This window comes from Pholis gunnellus (genome assembly GCF_910591455.1).
Source record: "Pholis gunnellus genome assembly, chromosome: 13".
In the NCBI taxonomy this organism is placed as follows: domain Eukaryota; kingdom Metazoa; phylum Chordata; class Actinopteri; order Perciformes; family Pholidae; genus Pholis; species Pholis gunnellus.
Window position 1 is genome coordinate 2,725,133 of NC_136540.1, and position 20,104 is coordinate 2,745,236.

The window sequence follows — 20,104 nt, forward strand, 5'->3', positions numbered from 1 at the left end:
GTGTCCAGCAGCTGAACTTCTGGAGTGAACAATATTTGGAAATATCCATTTATACACAAACTTTATTATATTGATTTGTTATTCAAAGCATAGTTTGTGTCTTAAAACATGTCTGAAGGGAATCCTCAATAACTATACAAAAATATGCTGAGGTAGCTGGGTAGTAATATATCACAACAATAACATATACTCTGAATTTTAGTTCACCACTTTGTAGGCTCACGTGGGAGCCAATTGGTAATATTTCCGATAGCACCTGAAGGCATCTGGAGCCGGAGAGCTGCCAGTCAAGCATCTATAAGAGCAGAACCATATCGGGTTAGAACACCCCTCTTCAGTCTATTTTCTTTTTAATATAAATGTATATACTTTGAATATGTACACAAGAAATAAATATTCTCAAGTAAACACATGTATAGGGCAATTGAATCCAAACGTTTTAATTATAAAAGTAAATGTAAAATCTTGTGAAGGGGCCGGTTTTAATTTCCTCCAACTAGTAAAATGCGTATTTCTTTGCTGTTCAAAGATGATTAAGGCCACCATCAAGGAAAATAACTTTTAATTAGTGTGTCAGAAGGCCATCACAAAACGCCTCGTCTCTCTCCATCCATGAGAGGAGACAGAGGTGAAGTGCTCCATCTAGAGTCAAGTCAAGTTTAGTTTTATTTATATATATTTATATCTTTTTATTCTTGCTTTACATCATCTGGCCTCTGACTGAGCACTCCACACAAAGAATCCGACAGGAAACTTTCTGAAAAGTTGTGTTCTCATATTTCTTAACATAATGATATTCTCCTAAACCTGGAACACACCCGAAATAAACAGCGGTTGAGGAAGTATTGCATCTTAAAAATACTCCATTACGAGTAAAAATCCTGCATTGAAAATGTTACTTTTACGTAAAAATCAGGAATATGTACTCGATAAAGCTGTCCCCTGTGACTGGTGAATAATTATTTAGGCTAGATTAGATGAATATTAATAACATGCATCAATGTAAAAGCAGGATAGTTGGTTGATGTGACGCTCATTTTGAACTAAAACTGATCATTTTCATTATGGATTCATCTGCTGATTACTTTCTCCATCAATCGATTGATTATTTGGTTTTTAAAAATTCTGAAAATAGTGAGGAATTATGTCACACATAAAGTGACACCTTCACAGTGTTTGTTTTGTTCAACCAACAGTCCAAACCTCAGGCAAAAGTCTTGCATTGACAATTCAAGTAAAAGTACTTAAGTACTATCAGTAAACTGCACGTTAATTATGAAAAGTAACAACAGTTTATATGTAAGTAGCATTGTGATTGGTCGAAGTGGAGTAAACTTTTATGTTGTCTTTACTGGCACAGTAGTTTAATCAACATATCAATGCAACATACATTTGTGCATCTAAAATAATTGTGTAAAATGAATGGAGAAGAGTAAAAGTATATTTTCGCTCTGGAACATTATTCTATAGAACTATAGCATACTCCAGTAAAGTACAAGCAGGTTTATCAAAGTCATAAATCGGTAAATAAAATAAATCAACTGGTAATTGAATGCAGAGAGCAGAGGGACCTGAGGTGCAGCAACTGAAGTCAGCCTTCATCGCTCAGCAGTAAGAGGATCCATCCGGCAGTTCAACACGTTCTCCTCTAGAGGGCGCTGCGGACTAGAACGTTTGTTGATACAGAAACTTCAATAACTAGAAAACACAGTATTTCTAGGAAAATAAATAAGTACATATTTATAAAACAGATGAATCTAACAGAAAACAAAAGAGTCTAACTGTCTAAAACCACCACTACCTTAAGGAAAACCACAAATAAATGCAATAAACAAATAAGGACAAAACTGTGATGAGCTAAAACATGTCACTGTACAGACAATAAGAGAAGGATACTGATGTCAGTTTACACATAGACACCATAAATGCTGCTGTAGTGAAATAATGTAATACAGTGTCTTATTAGTATCTTGTTGATACCAGCCACAATATAATCAAAGAGCCCATTTAAGTTACGTTGTGGGTTAAAAACCTTTAAAATAGTCTGAATTAAAAAATGTGGACCGGAAGTGTTGTGTTGCTACCTGAATGTGTCAATAGAGGTTTTTATTTTGAAATGGTAACCGGAAGCTATGGTGAATGTGTGCGTTGACTTGACAGCGGTCGACCGGCCGAAGTCACCGGGACTGGGGAGAGACTTTTACCGCCGCTGAACGCCGCCGCTTCCCTCCCGTCCGGTTTTGCAAAACGGATACATTTCAACAACATTTACAGAGAAGTTTCTCGCGGATTTTTTTTTTACCGGAGTTTAAACGGCTGTAGGATCCGGTTGTATACTTTCTTCTCTCCCCGGCGGTCCTTCACACTGCTCGTTACCCCGCGGCTGTGCGGCTATCATCGGTTACTGCTGCACAACATGGTGGCCTGTCGGCGAGAAGAAGGAACGAGTCCAGTTTGGGGATTTTAAGAGGATTTTTTTTAAAGCCACTTTTTTTTTCTTGGACGGCTCTCACTGTGAAACCCACATTACTGCAAACATTTTTTTTTTTTTGTAATCTTTATTTTTCCCCCGGATGTTTATGGACCATCGATGTGAGGCTGCTGTTCTGTTTACGTCGAGACTCGAGTGGCACCGACCGTGTTCTGTGCACCGTGGATAACTATTGTTAGTCTACTTTAAAACAAATTACAAATAATAAGGTTATCAGGCAGCTTCAAAAGTTTTGCAATACAAAAAAGTTGCAACAACATGCGCTCACAACTGTAAAAAAAACCCCAAGTCAAATAGCAACATTGTGTTTGTATTTCGGATGACTTGGTGCACGAGCGCAGCCTCCTGGAACTATCCCATCTTCTGAGTTTATTTTTTTATTTTTAACAGTTCCCTCTTTGAGGTTTGATTCCCTTGTTAATCTGTGGATTATTATGGATTATTATTATCATTACGGCCTAATCCAAACCGCATCAGACCGGGATTTTTGGGAGTAGCTGCTGATACAGTTTGATGGTGGAGGTGATGATGATGATGATGATGATGACAGAGAACAGCGATGGTTTCCCTTCGTTATGATTTTGAGTAGAGAGGAGCTCATTACATGGAGACTCGCCTGACATGCCAAGGAAGGAGTTGCCACTACCTGAGGGTTGGGAGGAAGCCAGAGACTTTGATGGCAAAGTCTACTACGTGGACCACGCTAACCAGTGCACGAGCTGGATCGACCCCAGAGACAGGTAGGAGCTCGTGCGTGCGTGCGTGCGTGTCTGTGAGAGATGTGTTGTAGTAGGCTGCACGTGTCGCCCCTGCAAAATGCAGAGACTGTTCATGTCAGGTGACCTTTAACATGAATGTTATCACAAATCAGCAAAAGCAAAGATGAATTAAAATTAATATAAATCATAATCTCAACAAATTGAAAAATGCAAATATTTGTAAAAAGGGCTCATGAAAGATAAGATACTTTGTACATTGCATGTTGATTATTTTAACCTACAAAAAAATGGATAGACTGGTTTTACTGTTCACCTGAGGTCAGTCCTTCATTGCAGTTAGCAGCAGGTACATATATTAATATTAATAATTTAATATTTAATTTAGCAGAGACTAGAACAAGAACAAGGGGGAGTTAAACACTGCTTAATGTTCAGAAGACTCAAAAGAAGCAGAGAATATTTCTCTACAGGCTGTAGTTGGACGTTACTCTGCTTAATATCTTAAAATAAGACAAAAAGTTGCAGCCACCAGGAGTCCAAAACCCCCAAATATGCAGTTGACTAATATGGCCGCAAACCAGTCAATCACACAAGTTTGTCTCTGCACAACATGAGGGGGATGAGGATGCTGAGTCAGACCTTTTTTAAACCAGACACACGTGTTTAGCTCGTTTATCCCTGAAACTATACGACCGAACATCTAATGACCAGTCACGTCTCTGTGTCACGCTGATAGTGTGATGTCTATATTACATATGTTTTTAATGTCATCTCTCTAATACACTTTAATTTATCTCATAAGCATGTCTTTGTCAGTGACGTCTGCTCTTAAATGAAGGTCTTTATCCACGTCACACCTTCATCTCAGGGCGATTCCTCTCGTGCTATTAGTGTTATTCTAAAGAGGAATGTTGAGGTTTAGTCTCTCAGTCAAACGTCGTCTTTGCATCACCTTTATGCAGACAGGTGTGCACGAGAAGAAGTGATGGTGGAGAGAAGAATCAAACATAAAATCCTCTGCATGAGCTGCAAAGAGTCGTCATTTTACAGATTAATAAGCGACTTTTTCTAATTGTTTCGGTCAATTTTCTAGCAAAAAAAACGCCGATTATGTGATGGTTCCAAACTCTTAAATGAGATGATTTTCTGCCTAATGTTGTAAATTGAATACCTTGTGGTTTGGAACAAAACGGGACATTTATTAATACGTAATTAATAATTAGTTTTTAGCCCAAATGTCAAGACTGATGGTTAATTTGTTAGCAGGGCTCAAGAGTGCGACACATATAGTTGTGTAGTAAAGTGCCGACAATGCACAGGAGCTTATTTTTGGATATCTGGATTATTTAAAAACTGAGACACCGAAATAGTTGCAGAACATAAATACTGAGGGCCACAGACGGTGACGAGCAGTAAGTACTGACCCAGAAAACATGCAGGATCCACTCTGATCTGACACTGTGCTGGAGACCTAATACTCACAGCCAGGGCTTCAGCTAGCGTATGTCATCATCCAATTATTTGCAGATCATTTCCTCGAATTAATCGTCAGAAAAAGACTTCAAATGTCTTATTTTGCCCAACTAACTGTCCAAAACTGAGACACAGCTGAGGCTTCCTCCTGCAGCCATCTTCAATGACACGTCCAGATGGGACATTTGCATAAGAAACAGTGTTGTTTTTGGGTATAAGGTGAACGTGTGAGACTGGAAACAGCTTTAAGTGAGAGTGATGAACAGCACAATGCCAGAGAGAGGGAATCTTTAACGAGAACCCTCGAGCGGTAAACTTTCCTGCAGAAACGACGTCTGTTTCTCACGACTACAGCCTTTTTTTTTTTTTACCATTTTCATTAGAAATTCAACCTTGAAGCTGCTCCACATCCTTCGTGTGTGTGTGTGTGTGTGTGTGTGTGTGTGTGAACTGAATGCATTATGAAGATCTTTGAGATAAACAAGGTGTTTCTTCTCCGTTCACAAGTGATGTCTCATTAGCTTTGAAAGCCAGAGACGGGGAAGTAATCCGTTCAAATCATTAGAGGAAGAAGACGTTAGAATTCAGAGGGAAGAACTCTCGTGAGGCGGTAGCCTTAAGAAATAGCACAGATCGTACCCTCACTAGGGAACGGATGGTAATGGAGCCGAGTTATTTTCAATGTGGTTATGCTACACTTGATTTATACTTTACCCCTTTATTCATCTGTGCTTCTCTGCCTGCTTATTCTTTCTTTTTGTTCTGTATTAGTCTTTACACCTCAATAGAGGCACATTAAAGTCAATAACACCTGCCAATGAACTACACATCACATTTACATCACCATAGCAGACCGTCCCTTTGTGATTCCTAAATGTTCACCGTGATGGTTACTTCTGTGATGAGCAGAAAGAGTCGATTATTGCAAGTTGTTTTTCTTGCCATAGTGAGATAAATGGAAGCCAACGGCTGTAAAGTATATGAAAATAGGAGTCGGTGCTTCTAAATGTTCCTTCTGAGGGTTTTTGGAAATTGTTCCATCCTTTCTCTCTGCTTTCAGACCTCTTGGAGGTGGAGGTAACAGTCTCACTACGAGGCCCATTGAGTAGCTTTTTCTGGGGCTTTCAACTATGTGACATGGTCTTCACTTTAAAGCCTTTCGTAAGCGTGTTTTTGTGATCTTGCCATCCAGGTCCTTCAGCATAAAAAAAACCACCTGCTGGAGGAGATTAGGACGCTAAAATAATTGTAATACTTTATAAACGGGCCTGAGATAATTATTGGGATACTGCGTTGTGTAAAATACAGTAATCAGTTTGTAAGAATATAATATTTACACTGAGTGGATGATTTAGAAAACTCCCATTATACATCTGTTTCATGCCATAGTCGTTTTTCATCTTCACTAGTTCCTTCAGACCCCTCGGACTTTGACACCAAATCCCTTTAATGGCTTATGTCTGGAATTCTGGAAGCTTAGTGTGTGTGTGTGTGTGTGTGTGTGTGTGTGTGTGTGTGTGTGTTTTTCTGTTCCGTGTCTCGGTTTTGGTGTTGAGAGAACACACAAGCTCTTTACTTCTTGCTTTGTGTTCACTTTGTCTCTGTATGTTTAGTAGTTAAAGCTGATTAATCGACTGTACAGTGAGCTTCGGTTCCTCCGACATCAACGCTACAAGCAAACAACCCAAAGATGGGAATGCACCAATCGCCACCACACTGATGTCATAGATTTTGGGTAAATTATGTCGTTAAAGAGAGTTATCCCTTTTTAGGTGGTTATGGTCACATGGTCTGCACGTGTTTTGTGAGATAAGGACGTGTCAGGAAGCCATCATTTTCATCTCTTTGATGTGTATTTGTCCCGCTCTGTCCTCGATCGTCGTCTTCATTCGGCCTGACGGTGCACAATAATCCTTCTATCTCCATCATCTTGTTTTGTAACTCTCACCTCTGCTGTCAAAGTGCACCACGTTGATGCGTTTAACTTTTAAAATGCTCATCGTTTTCTTTCTAAAGGCATGTTTCCCAAAAATAACCCCAGTTATTTAAATGGCAGCAATTCTGTGTGTAGTTTTTTATTTAAATCCATGTACTTTTCATTGAACTGTTCATCAGCAGTGCACACAGTGGGCTGTCATGGAATCTTAAGTGTGAATACGCGACAGGACAACAAGTGGAATGAATACAAACACTCATCAGAAGTGGATAAAGGTAGTTTTGAGTCCTAACATTGTGTTGTACGAGTCATTTAGACTTCTAGACACATTCGTCATGTTGTTGCAGTCTGTGGCAGGTGGAATGAAGACTTTCTCCTTTTTTTAGTGAAACTCTTCTGGTTGCTTTACACTCAGACACTCAGCGGGGAAAAGAGTAGAAAGCCCCCAAACAAAGTCCTTAAGAAAGAAACACACATTCCTGAAACACAACGCGAAGGACCGAGCGGCGCGCAAACCCGATTCATCTGAAAGCCTTTTCACTGCGTGCCAAGGTGCACGGAGTCAAAGTGCAGCGCTGCGAACTGTTAACTGGGACCCGCGCAGCGCTGCAGTGGAGGTTTCTTTAATACATAACCGACCACATCGGAGCCGATCTGACTGCAGACGTTGATGCTGCTTCTCGTCACAAAAGCACATTTTCTTTTGTTCTTGTGGGAGAACAAAATAGACTTCTTCATCTACTCAGCCCATTCATACCCTTATATAAGTGCGGACACGATTAGTTTATTTATAGATAAGTCAATAAATCTTTTTAATGCCATTTCACCCCCTTTTCTATTTTAAACGCCCATCTCCCACTCTTTTTTTATTCTTGTGTTTTTTTGCCATTTTCTAATGTTTCTGTTCACAACCTCCGATTTTAAACGTACTTGTAGAAAGAGTCCTAAACGGTTCTCAGTTCTTCGGCTTACATCCAGTCAGTGTTGCACTGATAAATTGCAGTAAAACGCTCAATGTTTTGTCAGTTACGGCTTCTCTGATGTGAGGAATTGTAGCTTTTTTATGTCTTATCATGAACTGACTTTTAACTTTCCTAAACGTTTAACGTTTGAACAAATAGAAGATGCTACTGTGGGCTCTATGCTAAACATCAACAACCGTTCATAAAAAGAATAATTCATGTTTTTTATGAGCTGCCACTCGCTTGTAAACACTTCTGTGATATTTACCACAGTCACACTTCACTGCTTCTTCAGGGAGGAAGAAGCAAAGATGTTTAATTAAGATTACTAAAATATTTCCTGCTGCCAAACTAAGTCGTACTCTGCCGACATGTTTTACCAGTTATCATCCGCAGGAGTAAGAAAAATACACCAAAACACAAAATCAGCCTAAAGACGTTAGTCACATGCACTTTATCTCTCATCGCGTTCCCCTTTCAGTCTCGTATCACTTCACTGTCGGCTTGTCAGGTGATTATTGGCGTCTGCTGTTTGCTTTGCATTACGACTAAAAAACCTCTCTGCCCCGTTTCAGCATATTTACATTCGTGGTATTTACATTCTGCTCTCAACCGCAAGAAATGTGGCACGAGCGCATTCAGTGAAATGAGCTTGAATTCCTGCATCACAAGGGTTGCGAGGACGACCAAGAAACCGGTTTGAAATGATCCTCGACGAGAGAAGGAGAAGCTGTCAGAGGAGCAAACAGAAGCCGAGGAGACAGGAACATGAAAGACACTCAAGGACCAGTCGGCTTTCAATTGACTGTGAAAACCTTCTCACTATAGAGCGGGGTGTAGGAATGAAGACAGACAGCAAGCCTTATTCTGACACTGACAGCTGTGTGTGAGTGTGTGTGTGAGTGTGTGTGTGAGTGTGTGTGTGTGTGTGTGGGAGTGTGTGTCACAGATATCGGATGATCTGGATTTGAATATCTAATGTACCTGCAGTCATACATGACTTCTAGTGCCGATTTCATGTGAAATATCCTATGACGGCCATCTTTTTAATTTATTTTTGAAACATCCCTCTTTTGGGGTTGAAATGTATTAATTTTTCGATTAAAAAAAACAAAAACGACTAATTAAAAAGACATTCTGTTTCTGAGTCACGCAGTCCCGATTAAAGAACTTTGTGCTGAACTTCAACAGGACTGATGTGAAAAAAATGAAAGAAGTCGGAGAAAAGAAAATCTCAGGATGTTTAATAAAGAAAAAAGCCAAGGTTGCCTACTCTTCAGAGTGCAATAACATCCCTCCGCCCTCGCAGTGACTCACTGAATGCATGTCGTCAGGTGAAAGGAATGTTATCCGGATAACAGCGCCGTCACTTTAACGAGGAGGTTATAACGTGCAGAATGACTGAGCAGATCTCCAGAGTAATTTCTCCTTTTTTATGATGAATAAAAATTTTTATTGGGATGCCTCGTCTGTTAAGCATAATGGATTACACAGTGAGGGTGAAAGGGGTATACTGTATGCGTGTGTGTGTGTGTGTGTGTACTGTTGGACCTTGAAACCCATGAAACATAGTTGGAAGCCTTATAACTCCACTTGAGGAATTTATACGCTGCTCTGAATGAAGGTTTCTCTGACTCACCGCTCAGACATGCAGCCCGCCTCTCTGTGTGTTTGCACTCTGCCGCACGCTTTGTCAGTTTGCATTAGAGCGCCAGGGCCCGGCCTGGCTGTTTACCTTGGTATGTGAAACCTGGAGGTGTGTGTGTGTGTGTGTCTGTGTGTGTGTGGACTTGGCTTGGGTGTTTTTAAAGGGTGAAATTGCACCTGTGTGAATATCCTGCAGATTAACTTTTAGACCACTTTGATGCCAAAAACATGCCAAGAACTCAGTGTTTTCCACAGTTATTCTCTCAGATAAGCTTCTTAAAAAACACGCAGACCATCATGTGACACTCTCAACCCATACTTTGCAATAATTGGTCGATTTAGCAGTTACATAACGCAGAGTTACCCACTCTGGGTATAAGTAGGAGGTCAAACATCCGACATCAAAATCAGTAATTCCTAATTTGTGGTAGAAAAACTAGATGTGCAGAGTAAATAACGCCTGTTTTTATTTACAGTACGCTTTTAAGTGCATATGTTTCTTTAGCAACACTTGACTAACCGGCCATTAAAACCTCCAATGAGCAAGACTTCTTCTCGTTGTCTTCGGCGGTCTGTAGCTGTCACAATTCGTCGGACAACAAAAAAAAACGCATTGTTGAGGTTTAAAAATCTTAACTATTCACAACCCCGAGATATTAATGACCCTAGAAGTGCTCTTTAGTTTAGGAATCAGCTGTAATAAGTGTTCTTATCATATATTATATTCTGCTGTCTGTTCTGGGGTTGTTTGTAGCACCGAGTGATGTCATTGTCACACACACACACGGCGGTTCTTGTCCACTACCTGTTCCCAGTATGCAGGGCTGCAGTGCATCATGGGAGGAAGAGCTACACGTGGCTTTTTTGAATGACCGACGGTGAAATGGAGGGGAGCGCGGTGAGGACGGGGTTTAGTGGCTGAGCGGAGTGAAATAATGGGATGTGGAGACCCGGGCCAGACTAACCAGCCGGCTGGTTTTTTTTTTTTCTTTCTCTGGGATCAGCGCTTTGGCCGAAGCCTCCCCCGTCTTCCTGAGCTAAATTTAGAGCGGAGCTGAGGGGGTCTTCTCCGGGGCCCCTTTCATTATTCATCAAGCTGAAAAAGGACCCAGTTCAGTTTCTCTCTCTCTCTCTCTCTCTCTCTCTCTCTCTTCAGCAGTGAGCCGTCGCTCTGTGTTTGTTTGTATCTGCAGTCACGAAAAAACCCCCAAAAAACTCAAGAGGAGCAAAGCCAAAGAGGAGAGCTTTATACTCTGCTGGTGCTTCTCATCACATTTGTTCATTGTGTTACTGGTTCCTGGTTTGTCTCTGAGGATAAGCGTAGCTTCACCTTTATTTAGACCAGTGCCGATACTATATTTAAGTTTTTAGACCTCTGTGCTGTCTGAATGTTGAAGAATCCCTCGGTGAAGAACGTTCCTTAACTACAACACGTGAACGGCCTTCATTGGGACGGCGGGACGCTGCTGGCTGAGCTGTAGCTCGTCATATTAAAACAATAGTACGTTTATGCTGCATTCACATGGAATCAGGAAACCGTAGACACGGCAGAGGACGATATGAAAATGCATTCAATTTAAATTGTTTTGTGTCTACTATTATATGTTATTATTCTAGTAATGCATGTAGCTAGCTCTTAATGTTCTATTGCGATCTTAAAAAACATTCTCTTTGAGTTTGAATTTTGGAAGGCAATGGCGTCTACAGATACCGTTGCAGGTGTTCTCACCTCTTTTCCGTCTATATTAGATTTTTTTTCTTTGAATAGTATCTTTATGAATGGAGCTTCTGAAGTCTTTATCTTCACATGGGACTAGAAGACACGTTCCCTTCATTACAGGTTGATGCTGCAGTAGAAACTAAACAACAACAACAGGTGGAATAAAGATCTCACTCAGAGAGCTGTGAGGTAGAGTCGAGCGTCCCGTCTGAGTCGGACGCTGTGAGGCCGAGGGTTGCCCCAGAAACCTCCAGGCGATGCGTCAGTGCTGCTTGTGGAATGCCACGGGCCGGTTTCCTCCTATTGTGACCGGCTAGTGAGACCCCCCCCCCCCCCCCTACACACACACACACACACACTTTCTCCTTTCTCCCCCCTTGGAGGTGAATAGAGGACTCAGTGAAACTACCCACCCCCTCCACTCACACTCTCTCCCTGCCTCTCCCTTTCAGCCTGCTGGAGCTGCTTTCATTGAGCCCGGATGTTTTAGTTTGGGCACTTTTTTCAGACTTTGTTCAGACTCTGGAGCATCATGTTCGGGTGACTTTTTTTGGGCTGCAGCTAAGAATCGTTTACAAAATAAATAAATAAAAATGACATATTCCAAATAGTTGCTGTTTTGTCCGACCAACAGTCCCAGAACCAGCAAATCCTCACGTTTGAGAAGCTGCAACCAATTCATGTTTGACATTTTTCCTTCATAGTTGTCTCAAATGATTGTTTAATTGTCAAAATTGTTGACGATTGATATTTGTTGTTGCTTACTACAGCTGTACGGCTGTAGAACGATTCATGTGATTTAGGGCTGCAAAGATTATTTTAATAATCGATTAATCTGCAGATTATTTCTTCGATTAATCGATGAATCGGATAAAAAAACAAAGCATTCATTTCCAACTGAAAAAATGGCGTGACGCTGTGGCGCGATAGCCTACGAGCGTTGAGATGTTTCTCCCGTCATCACTGACGTCCTGCTGTTGAATCAGGAAATGAATACTGTAGCCGTCTGTGTTCACCCAGAGCTCTACGATCCCTCATATCAGTAGAGACCGAACCAAACTATGTGTATAAATGTGTGTGTGTGTGTGTAAACCATATGGTGCAAACAATGAATAGACGCTGCCGTATTTACGTCTAGATGAAGACTGAGCATTGAAAGCTGTGTGTGTGTGTGTGTGTTATGTTTCATGCACACCGTTGTCCTTGATAAATGTTCTATACATGCCAGAGACGTGGACGTACATGTCGCTAAACATCGTGTTAATGATTGAGACGTTATTTATTTCAGTCTCTCAGACCGATGAGACGAGATGTTTGTCGATCACAGCGGAGAGGATTCTGTTTCTGAATCTTTATTTTTTTTTTACGATTGTGTTTTCTTCAGGCAGACGAAGCCTCTGACGTTCGCCGACTGCATCGGGGATGAGCTGCCGGTGGGCTGGGAGGAGGTGTACGACCCCGCCGTCGGAGCGTACTATGTCGACCACAACACCAGTGAGTGTACTGTTGTTGTTTCGCTTCATCTCTCTGCTCATCTCTTCATCTGTGTTCTACATTTCCTCCCCCCATCATTCCTGTTTCCTGTTCCCTTGTTAACTATCTACACCTACATGTATGTCTGATGTTTTTGTGTTGTGTGCCAGAACTGACTTAAGAACTTAGGAGGAGGACTTAGAACTTACTTATTCTTATGCAATATACATGAATCAGAAACCTTAAAAATCAATAGTCCACTGGTTATGTAGTTTGTTTGAATTGTTCATTTGCATACATGAGTTCTAATAATCAGGAAGTGTCTTATCAGTCTGATATGACAACTCTTAAGATGTTTTCACTGTTAAAAGTTATAAAGACAAGTCATGTGATAAGTCTGATAACTCATCTCTGATTTGACCCAGTTTTAAAAATACTCAACAACTGCAATTTGACCACAGACATCTGTAACACACAGCTCCTACATGCCCTTCCTCCTCCACTCACTGTCCTCCTCTCCACCTTTGTCTTCCTCCAGAGAGCACCCAGCTGGAGGACCCGCGGGCCCAGTGGCAGCGGGAGCAGGAGTTCATGCTGCGGGACTACCTGGCCGTGGCGAGCGACGCGCTCAGCGCCCAGAAGGAGATCTACCAGGTGAAGGAGCAGAGGCTCCGCCTGGCGCAGCAGGAGTACCGGCAGCTCAACGACGCGTGGAGGGACAAGTCCACGTCACAGACCAGCTGTGAGTACCAAGTCCACGTCACAGACCAGCTGTGAGTACCAAGTCCACGTCACAGACTAGCTGTGAGTACCAAGTCCACGTCACAGACCAGCTGTGAGTACCAAACCAAGTCCACGTCACAGACCAGCTGTGAGTACCAAACCAAGTCCACGTCACAGACCAGCTGTGAGTACCAAGTCCACGTCACAGACCAGCTGTGAGTACCAAACCAAGTCCACGTCACAGACCAGCTGTGAGTACCAAGTCCACGTCACAGACCAGCTGTGAGTACCAAGTCCACGTCACAGACTAGCTGTGAGTACCAAACCAAGTCCACGTCACAGACCAGCTGTGAGTACCAAACCAAGTCCACGTCACAGACTAGCTGTGAGTACCAAGTCCACGTCACAGACCAGCTGTGAGTATCAAGTCCACGTCACAGACCAGCTGTGAGTACCAAACCAAGTCCACGTCACAGACTAGCTGTGAGTACCAAGTCCACGTCACAGACCAGCTGTGAGTACCAAACCAAGTCCACGTCACAGACCAGCGGTGAGTCACAGCTTGGGTTTATCGTACGTTCAGGGACGTTTTTTGGAAGTGAGAATTGGAAACGGAAAAACAAAGCAGGAAGTGCTGCTTGGATCTGACAGCAATGTAACACATAACAGGTGCTACTGACGCCTGAGCTGTCCACAACAATATTTATACATTCAGGAAAAAATAAATTATAACAAAAATATGATAATATAGTATATGGATACGATAAATGACAGAATAGAGACCAAAGGGAATAATTAAGAGGAAAAAATAATAAAATAAAGGGAAAATAAATACATTAAATCAAAGAGGAACATTTAAATAAGATTAAATTAAAAGAATAATAAAACAAATTTAAAATAAGAACAGATTTGTTTAAATATTAAAGCAGAAAAGAAGGGAACAAATAAAATAGAAATATAAAAAATGGAAAAGATAAATGTTTTATTAAGTTAACTTACTTTAACAAGCAGTTTGCCTTAATTTATGTTTTTTTGAGTGAATATATTCCCCCTCTTGTCACATTAGCATCCAATAATCACTAACGGACTCAACAATGTCTCTGATTCCAGCTTTACCTTTAAAAAGCAGCAGTCGACCAACACGTCAACGCTGACAGATGTGTGATTAGCACCAACAAAACTAGTAATAAAACAGGTGTGGGGAATGTGAATTCTGGTTTTATTACCATATGATGTTATTCTAAAGGTCACCATGCTAGAGGATTATCAGCAGTGTTATGTCAGAGTCGATGTGTTTCAGGGTGAAGTTTGGTGAATTTTGACACACAAATTTTGTGCCGTTAACCAAGTGGGAACGGCCTCGACGGTGCTGACCTAAGAGGGAACGGAGAAAAAGGAAGATGAGGAGGGAGGAAGTGCTTCGTAGGATTCTGTTGATATCAGTGCTGCTTTATTTTATCTGTCTGTCAGAAGACTGTAAAAACATAATTACCATCAGAGAAGTAGATGGTTCCTTATTTGTGATGATTTACGGTCTCGTTTAAAGTCTTGGCAGAAGACTTTAAACGAAGTCTCTCGCTCACATGTTTCTTCTGTCGTCTCTTGCTGGTGAAATACAGAAACAGCTGTGAAATAAACAAATAAGAGAAGCATATAATGGATTCTCTTAACGCCTCGCTCTTCTCTTCTCATCTTTCCTTTCCTGCAGTGAATTCCAGATCGTCGTCCTCCAGCAAGTACGACCCGGACATCCTAAAAGCAGAAATATCCACGGCCAAAAGCCGGGTGAGCGCCTCCCCTTCCTGTTTCTACCTCGTCAGACTGATACCTCGTCTTACTAAATGGAAACGTGTCTCATTAGGGCTTCAACTAAACTCTATTTCATCACTGATTAATCTATATATTGTTTTGCCAATTAATCAATATCAAATGTCAGAAAAGAAAGAAACGTGTTCAGTAGGAACCAATGGGCTTGAGACATAGAGCGACTAACACATTGTTGGTTTAGATTATTTTCATATATAGAATATCACCGGGCTTAGTGTTTCTCCTCATCTGTGTGTCTCAGGTGAACAAACTCAAGCGGGACCTGGCCTGTATGAAGCAGGAGCTGCAGTACAAAGAACAAGGCTTCGAGACCCTCAAAGAGTAAGTGTTGCATCCTGACGTCCTCGCACAGATACTCGGTCAGCCTCTCTCTCTGTTAAGGAGGTATTTGTTTCCGAGTTCTTTCCGTTCTAGCCTCCTTCTCCTTGAACTCTGGCTGAAGGACATTTTGACAGTTATATTGCTTTTTGACAGCCGACTCTGGGATTTGATCCTCACTCTTTATGCGACCACACCGGCCTTCCTAATTTAATTTGACGAGCAAAGCAAGACAGTGAGAATCTGACTTGAATAGCAAGTATATGTGTGACCTTCCCTTTGTCTATACAGATTTATCTTCTGCCGACGAGACACGTTTACTATGTGGTGGAGTGTCTGGGCAATCTAAAGTCATCTCCTGGGTTCATGTAGTATATATATATATATATATATATATATATAAATATGTATCTGTAGCGAGTACTTTACAGCTCCTTTCCCCCTGAGAATATATGTCACATCTTTCTGTTTTGGCCATCAGTCAAGACTAAGCCAGTGTCTTTTTTTTCACAGTTCGATAAAGGTCTCCACTCTAGAGCGGATCATTGTGAAATCTTTCGGCATTGTATTTCAGTGTGGACGGGGAAAATTAGGTTTTTGTGAAACCATGACGCAGGTCGGGTCTGGATCTGTGTGGCAGTAAAGTGAAAGCCCCCTTTGAGCATAAACTGTATGAAGTGGCATGAGTCTCCGTGACGTCACCCATTGGTTTGTGGACCGCCGTTTTGAAGCCTCGACTTCGGCATTTTGGCCGTCGCTATCTTGGTTTTTTTAAACCAGAAGTGACATGAGTGGGTGGAGCTAAGTGCAAACGAACGCTGAATTAGACACTTTTAGGCGACTAAAATGTGAAAGTTAACTTTTACCAACTGAAAACACACTGTGAAAGTGTCACAATACAAAAACACTGACAACTCCCAGACAACAACACCACCACCGGGGGACCCGTCAATCATTAGGTAGTCACACTCTGCTTTATGGTCTATCTGACTCTGAATTGGACCTTAATTTACTAAATGAACATCATGCTGTATTGAAGAAGACTTTAAACTAGAGACTGAGACCATAAACTCATGTTTACAATGTTTACTGAAGTAATAAATCAAGAGAGAAGTAGAGTCATTTTCTCATAGACTTCTATACAATCAGAGGAGTCGCCCCCTGGTGGCCATTAGAGAGAATGCAGCTTTAAGAAACGTTCTCATTGGCTTCACTTTTCAGAACCGAAAGTTTCCGTCGGTTACTTTCTTAATTAAAGGCCTCCATTCATTCTCTTTGGCATCAACTATGTCTGTAATTACAGGTGTGTTTTTGGATCTCTCTTCCTAGACAGCGCTGCTTGTGGTTACATCCGTAGTTATTAATTATTGGGCGTTCAACACTCAAAAACTCTTAACTGCTGTGAATGTAAAAATGGGTTTTTGAGTGACAGCAAAACACACCAACTGTCTTCAGATTTTCGATGAGTCATGGTTGTCCCACTTAAAACCAGTGAGAGTAGATACAGATATCTGTCAAAGAGACTCCACTGTTCATAGTAAGAACCTGATGATATGCTTACTAGACCCTTTTTTGTCTTCCCCAACTCTGTCTGTGATCACCAAATGTAAATGTCAGTAAGCCACAGCTGATGCTCATTGTCTGGCAACAAAGTAACATCGGATGGAAGTTATGTTCACCGTATATGAGCTGTTATCAAATCAATGTTTTGTGCCCATTTAGTAGCAACGGACACAAACACGTCAATGAGAACAGGTAGCCTACACGTGACTGTATTAAAACAAAGCATCCATGATCAGGACGAGGTAGAGGTTTCATCAGCTGAGACTGTTTGTACCGTGGAAATAAAGGATCCTGTTCAACAGTAAATGCGTTGAGTTGAACGGATGAAAGTTGGGTTTGAAACTTCCGTGCAGCGGACTCGCTTATCACCTCAGTTATTGCCTCAGCACTATCGCACATTCCATGCGATCATTAAACACTAACGCCTCTATAAAAGCACCAGTGCAACAACAGCTGAAGAATGTGGATTCTAAAGGGGAAACTCCCCGTCCATCTGACCTGCTTCCACTCCTCGGAGTAACAAGAGGGTTTGTCAGAAATGTGCAAGGTGTACCCGGTGAAGCCATTAGTTGGGAATGTGGATTTGAAAGGGATTCCTTCTTCCCTTTGTTCTTTACGTCAGACTGAAAGGCTGATTTTACTTTGTTTTTTAAATTTGCACACATTGGGAAGTTGACATGCTAAACAGCCGTCGGTTGATTGGTGAATTGAAAAGGAATGTCCGGTCTGCTTGTCTTCATCGTTGCAGCACGGTGAGGATGTCAGTAAAGAGCAGCCGAGGCAGAGCGGTCGGACGGCATTCCTCCGTGACTTTGCTCTCCTGTTACAGTCATCGGACGGCATTCAACAACCAATCGCTGTTTGCAGAAATACGAATAGGCTTAGGCTGGAATGCGGCCGGACATTTCTGCCCCTGTTAAGATTTCAGGAAATACTGCCGCATGAGAGCCGTGCTGTTTTCTGGTTTGTAGAACAGAAAAGTCACAATATAACAAACTGCATGGACAAAGACTTTAGTCTGGGTCTGTGTTTCCAGGTTCAGGTTCTGTCCCTTAATTCGAATGAAGGAGAGAAAAGTTTGAGAGCGGTGGTTCCAGGAAGGCTCTTTGCCTTTTTGTTTCATTTTATTTGAATTCCATAGCGCTTCAAAAACAATTGGTGTCCATATACAAAGGGTTCACAAGTAGACATCACTTTTTTTGGGGGGATCACAAGCCAAAAAGGTTGGGAACCCCTCAATATGACAATAGTGTGCTTCAACGGTTTGCGTTCATCCCTTTTCCTTTTTCAACATCACAATACAGCGCTGCAGGGATGATGCGTCTTTTGTAGAACAACCCGGAAGTTAGCATCGCACTGGTTCACCTGATCTGCATCTACTTACATTCCTACTGTAGAGGGAGGTAGGTATGTGTTTGTGGACCCAACAGTGCCGCTTAGTGCCGCATCACGCTTCACTCAAAGCCCGCCCACTTTCTTGTGGTCCAATCAAATGCAGAGGATTTGATGATTTACATCCCTCCTTGTAGTTGTGAACCCCTCAACTATTTAGTCTCACTGTTAAATACATACGTCACAGCACAGAAGCTAAAGATGCTCTAACTTCAGTCTCACTGGGACTTTGAGCCTGATTTCAGGGGTCTAACCACAAAACCCATAATAACACATTGACTTTTTTGAAGTTCAAAAAAATGCTCACTCATTTCTGGGTTGTAGGACATCAGTGCTGGAAAATCTCAGGAAACAAACCCGATGATGGTTTTTAAGGGTGGAAAGCCGGAGTCCCAGGAGTTTGAAAGCAGGCAGGGAGGGTCTCACAGAGGACGGATGCTTCTTTTTGATCTTGACCCACACTAGAGATTAAAAGTCAGCATATCTCAGCCAGCACCCACACAGGGAGGGATTCTGTGTTTTAGATAAGGGCCCTTAAGAAAAGCAGATGTTTTGCTAAAACGGGGGTACAGCATGGTTACAGTGTGGAACTTTTAAATTGTTGTAACGTTCCAGCTTAGTCAGTATCTCTTAAATGTTTCTCTTTCTCTCTTGTTATTGGAAAGAGGTCGTTGTGATTGTAATTATAAAAAAGGTTCATAACACTGTTTTCTCTCAGCATAAGTCGGTGTTTGAGAAGGACTTAGTGAGGATTACTTGTTCTTTCAGCCTGTTACAGACAAGTGCCTCTCTCTCTCTCTCTACCTCACTTCCTCATTCTCTGTGTACCTTGTTTTCTCTCTCTCTCTCTCTCTCTGTCCAATCCTCCCTCCCCCTCTTCCCTCTCTGAAGAATGTGAAAGGACCTGTTATTCAGATGCATGCATGACTTGCTGATGACAGGGATTACATAGCTGCTGCTGCCTCCGATGGCTGTTTCCTGCAGCGACTCTTCTGTCTCTTCTGGATCCTGAACGCGGGTTCACCACAAGTTACAAGTGCAGCAAGCGTTTAATCCCGTACTCTACCCGGTAGAGAGCGTGTGTCCACAGCCATGGCCATTGTGTCAACACATTTTACCCGTGGAATGAACTCTTAGCATGTTCAGTTTCAGTTGTTGCTGAGTCACCTTCCTGCTTCAGGCTGCACGAACACCTGTGCCGTTCAAACAGCTGAACTCACAGTTTAGTTGTTCTCACTAACCTTTGCTTCCATACGTGAAACATGGCCGATACCAGCTGACATGATGGAACATTTAAAAGTTTCCCAATTGTAACACGTTACTGAAGGGTCTGAGGGTCAGAGGGCCGAGGCAACACGTTTTGTTTCTGGTTTGCAACTTCTTCTCTGTTTCCTGCCAGACAGTCTGACCAAACTATACGCTGCGGTCCAGTTCATTCATTCAAACCAGTTGATGAAAACACGTCTTATTCAGATTTCTATTTTGCAACATTTCAAAATGTTTGAATTGATCATTTTTCGTTCCATCCATTTTCTGCTTCTCCAGGTCCAGTTCACGTTCGTTAAATGAACGATGTCATTAGGAATTATTGTTATCTCCCTCCAGGATGTGATGAAATAATGAATATTTCTAGACCACGTTGTTAATCTGGGGTTTCCATCATACATTCATACGATGACAGGTGTTGAATTGCATTCTATGTGTGTTGACAATACCTTGTCACACATTGTGTGGTCGGCGGAAAAATGATTGTAGATAGAAGGCAAAAAAAACCAGTTAGACAAAAGATGCATATTTAAATCAGCCATCTTATTGTGGAAGCCAGCTGAATGTGCTGCCGTCCTCAGCTCATTAAAATTC

At 41.8% G+C, this 20,104-nt stretch overlaps 1 protein-coding gene across 2 annotated transcripts in view; it reads left to right on the forward strand.

Annotated features, from left to right (window-relative positions):
- Window positions 1–2,218: 2,218 nt before the first annotated feature.
- wwc1 (WW and C2 domain containing 1) overlaps window positions 2,219–20,104 on the forward strand; it is a 51,985-nt gene continuing 34,099 nt past the window's right edge. Inside the window, exons 1-6 of one of the 2 annotated variants that reach the window (XM_079171988.1) lie at window positions 2,219–2,665; window positions 3,081–3,231; window positions 12,333–12,442; window positions 12,960–13,163; window positions 14,853–14,929; window positions 15,213–15,292. In XM_079171988.1, the coding sequence (XP_079028114.1) occupies window positions 3,113–3,231; window positions 12,333–12,442; window positions 12,960–13,163; window positions 14,853–14,929; window positions 15,213–15,292 (590 nt within the window). In that variant the 5' untranslated portion in view covers window positions 2,219–2,665; window positions 3,081–3,112. Of the gene's footprint in view, window positions 3,232–12,332; window positions 12,443–12,959; window positions 13,164–14,852; window positions 14,930–15,212; window positions 15,293–20,104 lie in introns of both variants that reach the window. The other variant, XM_079171987.1, reaches the window with a different exon arrangement.